The following is a 10301-nucleotide window of genomic DNA, read 5'->3' on the forward strand; positions in this document are numbered from 1 at the left end:
AATTGCCTTTTATTCTGGCTTACAATTGCTTTCTTTTCTTATTTTGTCGGCAATTTGTGCCGAATCAATCACCTTAGGAAGGAGTTTAGGATGAATAATGCTTCTATGAAGAAAGTGAACCAGGAAAATGTTAGTTTGGCGGTGTGATTAAATTCGGGCCATTTTAGTCGTGTGGCGACGCACAATCTTGATGTGTTCACTCAGTTGTGGCGTTCATAAATGTTCGTCTTCCTTTAGGGTGACTTCATAACTTTTCGCCCTGAGTTGGCCCTAAGTGGGGGTATTTAACAAGTCTTTTTAGTCCCTTTATTTTGTCGTTATTTTTTCCCTTATTTTGTGATTTAATCGTTTCGCTGTTGTATTTTCTAGCTTTCCATTAAAAGGAAAATTGCAAGTCTGCCCTACTGAATGCTTCAAATCATTCTTTACTCGTAACTCTTCTTTGTTTTAGTTTGTTGTGTGTGAAAATAACAACGGCCTATTTCCAAAGATTTCTGATCTGTACATAAAAAGCGACTGCCATGATTTGTCCAGTTTTAAACGGAAATTTCCTTATTGTCGGTCATTTGTCACCAAATGATTAAGTTCCCTACAAGATGACTTAAAATCTTACTAAAAGGCTTTCAGTTAGTAACAATGTTCTACCAACAGTGGTTATATACATACTTGCAAAGAAAATTGTTCTAGTAAACAAAACGACACTTGCATTTGTGATGCATTGGCAATGAAAAAGATATCGCATGTCGTTATCAGTGCAAATTTTTCCTTTTCTTCAGTATAGACATCTTCAGTTAAGAACACTGTATTTTAATGTACATTACGCTTTTAGTGATATGGCAGAAATCCTTTAAAAAAGAAACATCGATATGGTCATGTACGTATAGGATTAATTGTTATTCTCATGGCTCCAGAACTACTCAAGGACAGTCCAAAATAGTAGAATGAATTTCATGAGTCATTGCTTCCGTAAACTTCTCTATACTATAAGGTTTCCAGATTTTTCTACAAATATCCAAAGGGGATACTATATTAGTGCAATCTTTAAAGGTTTCCGAGAGAACTAGTTTGAAGCGAATTTCTTTTTAAATCAACAATATCATGACAACTGACTACGTGGAGCTTACCGTTGCCTTAACAATTTTAAATTTTTAACCTAAAATACTGAAATAAGTCACTTTTATTATTTTTATGTATTTGCCTAGCAACACAAAAATAAACAGTGTATATGATGAAAGGAAGTGATAGGCATTTACATAGTAAGTTGTTTTTTTTTTCCTTGGATACAAAGCGGCGAGTTCGAAAACATCACGAATGGGCATGTGGGCATTTCCAAAAGCGGATCTGTGTCAACTTTGATGTTGCTGACAGCTGAAGAACCCTTGACGGCGGTACTTGTTTAATATCACACATAAAAGCTTAACAAATATTGTTATTAAAATAGACCCTGGGAATTAAATTAAGAAATGTGTTGCCTGTCGTTATTGCGTGTACTAGGAAGGTCGGAAAACCTTATATAATGCCTAACACGTGGAAGGAAAAAGCTCCTGTATCACCTGTATCAGTGTTTGTGGCACATTTTTGAGGTTAGAGATAAGGAAGACATTATTTACTTTAACCATGGCCACCATAATCGATAACTTGAGTGGTATTCTAAATCCATTAAGATGTAAGGGATAACAACAAGTAATTTGCCATTTCCTTGGTAACGAATAAAAAGTATTTTAACGATGTGTACTATATTGTTTAATCAAAACTGTTTACCCGAGTGCGCTTCCATGGAAACAAGACAGAAGGCTAATATTGGAAACGCCGTCTTTACGACACTGAATGAATTAAATCGTGTTCAAGTTTTAATATACCAAAGATACCGACCGAATTGCGTAGCGATTCATTTGAGGCACTACTTTTTGCCTATATTTCTTCTAAAAGTAACAGCTGCTTTCTGTTCAAGTGTTTCTAAAATGAAAACGGTTTCGCAATATCCAAGCTTCTCATCTGATTTTAGAAATGTTCGATAACATTCTCCCGCCTATCTTAACAAACATAGCAATATCTCAAGTACCAGAGAAATATCAGTATTTTGCACTTAATACAAGACGTCCATAAAAGCCAATGTAAACTGCGAAGAAACCATTAGCCTGTTACAACGAGCAGAGAGAACATTGCCGAAGAGCTGAAGAGAAATGGCCTCTAAGACCTTGCTTATTCTTTGCCTTGCGGCCCTTTTGACACCACTTTTGGCTTTGCCTTTACCAATGCAAAATGGTAAGATGCGATTATATGTTTCATTAATTTCATACTCTTACTGTTTTGTTCTACTGGTCGACACTATAAACTGGTTTTGAATGCTACTCTGTCATTTCTTATATCTGAAGACACAACTTATACATTAAGAACGTAGTAAGTTGCCTCAGGTCTTTTCAGGGGAACATATGAAAGATAGATTCTTATTTCATAAGGTCTTGTATTTTCTTTGATAGAATTAAACAAATTCCGATGTCCACGTTAAGGATGAAACTAATATAGCAGTATTCCGACTTTCAACGTAATATTGATGACAGAATTAATTTTCTTTCGTACAATTTATTAGTGTCATTACCTTTATTGATAGTGCAGATTTCAGGTGATACAAGTTTAAACACATTAATTTAACTTGATGAGGCTTTTAAAGCAAAGTTGAAAATATTGTATAAATCATTTTTGGATCAAATGAGAGCTGATGTAACTGTTCATGCTATGTTTTTCATCAAAAACGTACAAAGGTATTTTAACTTTACCGCATTACTTTAAAGATAAATAAAATGACTCAAACACGCCGCTATTTTCTTTTTTCAAAGATGTAATGGACGACAGTGGCAGTGGCGAAGATAGAAGTGGTGAAAGTGGCGAAGAGGGAAGCTCAGAAAATGAAAGTGGAGACGACAATAATGGTAAGATATTTTAAAACAGTTTTCACTTTTATAGGCGTCATATACTAAACAATGGCTTAAACCCGAAACGAAACGAAAGGAAAGCAAAGGAAAGGAAACCAACTCAACAAATAAAAGCTAACCGCAAGTAAACCGGAGTGGAGCTAACCTCAAACAAACCGGAGTGAAAGCTAACCGCAAGCAAGACGGGATAAAAGCTGACCGCAAGCAAGTCGGAGTGAAATACTGTGATTTCGTTTCGCTTCGGGTTTTAGTACATCCCGTTTTAGCTCGTTTAAGACTGACGTTATTCCTTCAATATTCCAAACCGTTCAGTTTATATCACCTACGTGATGTAATTTTTCCTTTGATGCAGCCGAAAAAATAATCCACCAAGATGAAAAACTTCATACTGTTGCCATGGGGTGTTTTCATAGTCTAGTTTAAAATATTTTAGTAGCTAACGCTGTATTTTAGAATAATAAATGGAAATTATATCTGAAATGTTCAAGCCTATACTCACATGAACAAAACGTTTGTGTACTAGTCGGTTTTCTAGGAAAAAAAACTGTTGAGGTTTTTATAACATCACTAACAAATGTAATTTTAAATGCCACGACGTTCATGCAGATAACTTAAGATTTTTCAGGTATTAATCACATACAATTTATTCTTATGATACAGATAACGAGATTGGCGAAGACTCAGGAGATGACAGTGGTGACGAAAATGACAGTGAGAGTGGCGAGGAGTCTGGAGACGACAACGGTGATGGAAATGATGATGAAAGTGGCGAGGAGTCTGGAGACGACAACGGTGATGATGAAAGCGGCGAGGAGTCTGGAGATGACAACGGTGATGGAAATGATGATGAAAATGGCGAGGAGTCTGGAGACGACAACGGTGATGGAAATGAAGATGAAAGCGGCGAGGAGTCTGGAGACGACAACGGTGATGGAAATGATGATGAAAGTGGCGAGGAGTCTGGAGATGACAACGGTGATGGAAATGATGATGAAAATAGCGAGGAGTCTGGAGACGACAACGGTGATGGAAATGATGATGAAAGCGGCGAGGAGTCTGGAGACGACAACGGTGATGGAAATGAAGATGAAAGCGGCGAGGAGTCTGGAGACGACAACGGTGATGGAAATGATGATGAAAGCGGCGAGGAGTCTGGAGACGACAACAGTGATGGAAATGATGATGAAAATGGCGAGGAGTCTGGAGACGACAACGGTGATGGAAATGAAGATGAAAGCGGCGAGGAGTCTGGAGACGACAACGGTGATGGAAATGATGATGAAAGCGGCGAGGAGTCTGGAGACGACAACGGTGATGGAAATGAAGATGAAAGCGGCGAGGAGTCTGGAGATGACAACGGTGATAACGGAAATGACGGCGATAATGACGAGGAATCTGGAGATGACAGCAGTGATGGAAATGACAATGGCAATGGCGAAGACTCAGGAGATGACAACGGTGATGGAGATAATGATGAGAATGATAGCGATGGTGGCGACGAGTCGGGTGATGAGAACGGTGATGATGGAAATGACGGAGATAATGATGAGGATGCTGGAGATGACAGCGGTGACGAAAATGACAATGATGGTGACGAAGAGTCTGGAGATGACAACAATGATGGAGATGACGATGACAATAATGAAGATAGTGGCGAAGAGTCAGAGGAGGACAGTGGCGATGGAAATGAAGACGGCGACGAAAGTGGCGATGGAAATGACACTGGTGACAATGACTATGTACAAGGGGATGGCAACAATGTTGACGTGGTTGACGAATTCGGAAGTGGAGCACAAGGTGTCGGATTCGACAGTTTACTTGCTATGAATAGCGGATTTGCAATGAGTGGAGGACTTGCGTCGATATTTATGTCAACAGTAATATGCTTACTTTCAAACATGTACTACTAGTTTTCTTACTAGTGTTCTCAATGCAGGCCATAAACTGAAACCGAATTTCGCGGTGCGAAATTTTAAGTGATACAATGATCGTTAAGTCAAAAGCAGACTAAAAAATATATAGCTGATGTTAAACGAACACAATTTGCCTTTAGATGGATAGATGGCAAACGAACTACATTTGCCTTTAGATGAATATAACTTTTCTTCAACAGCTTAGTTCAGAACGTACGAACTTTGTCTTAAGACGAATTTAACTTTTTTAGTTGCTAATTTCAAAAAGATTGCAAAAATATCTATTTACGCCCCACGGTAAAAAGAATTATATTCAATTTCTTTGACCGCATATTTTTCCAAAATATGAACGTTTTTGTAAATAAATATTTTACTATATTATATTATTTTATAATCTATTTTATTTATTTTACAGTGAGAACTGTTCGTTGCACTCGTAGGTAAAAAATAAAATGTGAACTTCACCATAGCCTGCTTTGTTTGCCTTGATGTTAAATGGGTTTGAAATGCAGCTTTTTTACTAGAGAAACCCCGTTAAGGCCGGAAAACAAGGTAAATGTTTACCCTTGCTGTCGTGCCAGGAAGATTTTATGAGACTTTGAAAAAATGATTGTTCCTCATGCAACTCAAATGTTTCTCACAGAACATGCTAGTCAGTTGCAGAAGTTACTCAAAAATAAGTGAATCAATGTCTTCAATTGGAATCACAACATTAGAAAGAATGAAAACTGTACCTTTTGATAAGGCGTCGGTGCAGTAAACTGCACCATATACCTTGCTGTTTTATTAAAATATGCAAGTCGACAGCTTCGAATATTTTATGACAGTGAAATTAAAATGGAACTTTACCCTTCACGGATTTAATGATTGTGAGTTAGGCATTTATAAATTCAGCACGCACACAGATACTCGCCCTGCTAAGGCCATCCCAATAAAATGTTTCGTTTCCCATCGCCCCTTCTCTTGTGATCGTGGGTCGGTCGGTTGGGCAAAAAAAAAGTATGAACACTTTAAGGGGTCTGGGTTCATTAAAGAAGCCAGGAGATGCAGAACTCAAAGATTTCGTTTCAGTAGATCTCGCTGAGAATGTTAGAACAATCGTTAATGCCCTTGGCGCGAAACAGCCTTTGAAAAACTAAGAATCAAGCTAGGACACCACGTCATACCAATTGTTGTTAATAAAACAAGATCGTATGCTTGTATTAAAGTACTTGCCTCTTTGACTAGTGAAACTGGAATTTTTTTACATTTCGAAAAAATGGATCGGTCAGGCGATGGGAAACGAAACACGAATAGATCTAATCTTAATGTCATTTAATTGCGAGGCATTTCCTGTTGTTCGACACTCTGTGGGCTGTAGATCCCTGACCAATCAGGAGACCGTACGTGTCCAAGTCCTGAATACAAGACTAGTGATCTGTTACATGCGGTCCTTCCTGCTATCGCCATCATGCTGTGATAAACCATCTTGAAGACGAGTTGTAAATCAAGTCATTTTTGTGCGATAGGTCTGGATACACAGGTTACGCCAACACCCGGTTCAATAAGTTAGTTCTAGGTCATTTATTTATTCGACAAGAAGATTTTGAAAGTCACCCTCAAGGAACGGAATTTAGCGCTCCAAATTACGGCGCCCGCTGCAGTAAGTTGGCATGGCTTTAGCTAGCCTGTTCCAGGCTTTTGGTAGTTGGGGGAGAGCGAAAAACATCGGTGAGCCTGGAACAGGCAAGGCTTTAGCCTGCGTCGCAGAAGGAATCTAACCCCGGCTAGTAGGCGCAGGCTAGCATGGCTTACGAGGGCGTACAGGGGCAAAAACGATTAAATATGATCTGCAAGTCGTATAATCTATCCACTCTGACATAAACCCTATTCACACTAAAGCTAAAATACGTTTAAAACCTGTTAAGTTAAACACGGTTTAAAGTTGTTTACCTCGCTGAAGTTGCTAACTGATGTTTGTAAAAATTAAACTTAGCACAATGAAAGCACTAGTAAGAGCTCACTTGAACCCATTTGTAAAATTTTAATTATAATTTATTTAGTCTTTCAGTTTTCTGTTGCTGATTTTCATTATGTTAAGCCCGGGCCAAACGAGGATGAGAACTCTCACTCTCGCTTGGCACGGAACTGTCATGCACTCTCATCGACTCTCGTGCGCTCTCATGCGCTCCCATTGACTTTGAACGTGTTTAAATTTTTCATGAGAGTCGATGAGAGTTTTCTCTCGTTTGACCCGAGTTGATGAAAGTCGATGAGAGTTGACGTAAACTCTCATGAGAGTCAACTCCCATCAACTCTCTTCCTCGTTTGGCCCGAGCTTTAAACCTGGTTTAGTTTAGCTGAACATGTTTTGGTGGTGTGAATGGTGTGATAGTTATTGTGCACCTGGGCATGTCCAACTACTCCGCTCCCTATGCCGGCCAACAAACAACCATTTGCAAGTAAAGCATTGCCTTTAGGTAGTAGGGTGAAACCCAAAATAAAGAGCAAAAGTTAGGCCAATGAGTATATAGATTTGGGGGTCACGCTTTCCATCTACTCAAATACTGATAAATAAAAACCCTCAGCTAGCTTATCACACCAATCCCAGTTGACACTGGAGCCCTATCAACCCTACAAAAATCACATCTTCAATCAATTGCTGTCAGCCTTTAAAGTGCTATACTACTACTATGATGAAATTCGCATTTTTTTTCGTAGCTGTTTTAAAATATTAGAAAAGTTTTCTTTATACGAAGAAAAATGACGTTTACTCTTTTCCAATATCTCTTTTCTTTCCATAGATATTCAAGTTTTTAAAATACTGTATGTCACAACCTCGTTCCCAGGGCTATTCCCTTGGAAATTTGGAACGGTTGTGTATGTCAAAATATATTAATATGAAGAAAGTGATATCGCAGCCAATTTGCATGAAAAGTCTCTGATTCTTTCCAGTAACACTCTGCTAGTTGTTTTTCGCAATATTAACTTAACAATTTGGTTACCTTGGCGATATACTTGGTTCCAGACCCCCCATGTTAAAGGCTTTTCTGGCCAATTCTGGCATTCTTTTTTGATTTTTGCCAATGATGCTTTACATGCATGCGTGATCTGACAAGCATAGTGGGTTAATAGACTTGGTAGACGTCTCGCCAGGCTTCATTTTTCCGAACTGAAAAATTTTATTATATTAAAACCAAAATTGTAGGGACTGGAAAAGAGTGAGTTGCCATGGTAACATAATTTTATTATAACTATAAGTGTGTCATCTGTAGAACTATTAGTCTGCCAAGTTTCATTGGTCTCTGCAGAAAAATGTCCGAGATAACTCAAATTTTGTACTCGACATAAAATGGGGTTGAGTATATGACGTCACCAGCCCCCTAATTTGCATAGTGTACTATGTTTTTCAAGTTTTAGTATCTCCGGAACTAAAATAGACATTTTAAAACAGAAAACGCCATTTTGAATCTTTCACTTAAAGTTGCAAGGGCTGAAAATTTGATCATAGTAGCACTTTAATACAATTGTAGCCATTTTATTCAGAAAGATTCCCGAACGAAGCTGCCGAGGTAATGGAATATTTTGAGATTATTCGCGGCATTTCGGCATTTCATTGAATGATACTCGAAGAACAATAGCTGTCAGTTATACTCCATTCAACATGCAGGGCCAGAACTTAAGCGAAGCAACAATAGTGTTAAAAGGCTAGTCTCAACTCCTATGGTGGCAAGACTTAGGTAAACAACAAAATCTACCAAAAATCAAACATTTCATAGAGATGAAACAATGAGCTCAAGATCAACTTGGAATTAAAGCATACAGCTGAATCTCTAGCATGTATAACTCAGCAAGGTAAATGACCGATACTTGTTTTAATAAAAGCATTATGTTGAACAGGGCCCGGACAGGAAGGTTTGAGGGTGGTAATTTCAAAGACCTTAACTTTAAAGATGTTATCCACCAAAGATGAAGGATGCCCGGTTATTCTTTTTATTAAAAGTAGCTCAACCAAACAATGACGGCTCATTTGCCATGACCGTCACGAAAATAAAACAAAAACGGAAGCTTGCCTTCGGTGAGTTCAATATTATGGAACACACGGCAAACTGTCCATAGTCTGCGGATATTCTAAAATCTTAGGGCGGTGTATTCCATCCGGCCGCTCCGTTAGAGCGGAAGCATTTTTGCCCAAATTAAATGTGCCTAACAGTGATAAGGATATTGTAATAGATGAGCCAGTATTCTTTGTGAAAATTATAGGCACGCATACGGGCAATGTCTAAAACAAATATGCTTTTAAAGAGTCCTTTCCACTCCAATGAACTAGCATCAACTGACAACCGTAAAATTAATTTCAGCGTACGTAGCTGTGTTATCTGACTTTGCGGTACATAACTAATAATTATTTTGCAGTAAACGAATAGATTCACACGTTGGACGATAACAAAGTTTTAAGATATATATCAATATGGGCTTCCATATTGCATATTTTCCTTTGTCTCAAAATACTTAGTATGTTCATTTTTATGATGAGACTTGTTATACCCATTTCTTTGTCAGAACCCTTTTAAATAACGGTTCAAGTTGTTGCAATGGAGTTGATACACATAAAATTATCTCAAGCTAGGAAATAATAGTTAACCAAAATATGTATCTTTGAGCTTCATACGAATATATGCATAAGAAGCTTAAGGTAACTTGAACTTCGACTTTTTTTTCAGCGACGCCATCAACTGTCCGTTGTGGCTTATTCTTTATTTACGACCTTTATAGCTTGAAATGATGAAATTGTTGTTAACTCGTTTACCTTGGTCTCCGATACTAAGGGATGAATGCGAAGAGAATCCAAGTGCGTCTGTTGATAAGCGGACACATCAAAGCTAAACTGATATAGTTACTGTAAAGAAGCTTTAATTTTCAATGTTTTAAACGTTTTGGGTATAAGTTCTTTATCGAGACGTCTTAGTTGGAGAAAAGTGATTTTTGCGGGGGATTGGTAGTTCATTGGTTAATTAGGTTTGCTGCATAACTGCAAAGTACTTGTAAGACATGGTACATGCGCTAACAATATGTCAACAGTGTCTACTGTATTGATATAAATAACAGTGTTTTTATAGAATAACCTGGTGGCTAAATACTCGGGGATCTCCCACAGTGGACTATACGGGGTGACCCAAAATAGGGTCTCTTTTTTCAGGCTGAAGGTATATAAAGGCGTAGGGACAAAGATAGCATCAAGACAGTCATTTTCATTGACAAATTTACTCCTTTGTGTGCCACGGGCGCCACACCTCAGGACTGCAAGGATGCCTCCAATCGTACACCATTCTACAAAAGGCGTAGGGATTCTATAAAGGCGTAGGGATTCTCAAGTTGGAGAGTTCGCATTATTTGCATCGTCTCTCTTCCCAGCGCAAATAAACGTCCTTTTTTTTCAACTGTCCTTCTACCGGAGAAGAATCTTCCACGAAAC

At 38.3% G+C, this 10301-nt stretch overlaps 1 protein-coding gene across 1 annotated transcript; it reads left to right on the forward strand.

Annotated features, from left to right (window-relative positions):
• Positions 1 to 2108: 2108 nt before the first annotated feature.
• On the forward strand, positions 2109 to 5315 carry LOC144657144 (uncharacterized). Its single transcript, XM_078517452.1, has 3 exons — positions 2109 to 2265; positions 2838 to 2930; positions 3594 to 5315. The coding sequence occupies exons 1-3, from the start codon at positions 2184 to 2186 to the stop codon at positions 4841 to 4843; spliced, it is 1425 nt and encodes a 474-aa protein (XP_078373578.1). The 5' UTR covers positions 2109 to 2183; the 3' UTR covers positions 4844 to 5315.
• The last annotated feature ends 4986 nt before the right edge of the window (positions 5316 to 10301 follow it).

Source organism: Oculina patagonica, chromosome 6 (genome assembly GCF_052425735.1).
Source record: "Oculina patagonica isolate OP01 chromosome 6, crgOcupat, whole genome shotgun sequence".
NCBI lineage: Eukaryota > Metazoa > Cnidaria > Anthozoa > Scleractinia > Oculinidae > Oculina > Oculina patagonica.

What these genes read in the sequence shown, in the direction of transcription:
- LOC144657144 (XM_078517452.1), top strand. Translation starts at nt 2,184, where the DNA reads ATGGCCTCTAAGACCTTGCTTATTCTTTGCCTTGCGGCCCTTTTGACA. An exon ending in GCCTTTACCAATGCAAAATG is followed by an intron (nt 2,266 to 2,837) that starts GTAAGATGCGAT and finishes CTTTTTTCAAAG; the next exon opens with ATGTAATGGACGACAGTGGC. An exon ending in AAGTGGAGACGACAATAATG is followed by an intron (nt 2,931 to 3,593) that starts GTAAGATATTTT and finishes CTTATGATACAG; the next exon opens with ATAACGAGATTGGCGAAGAC.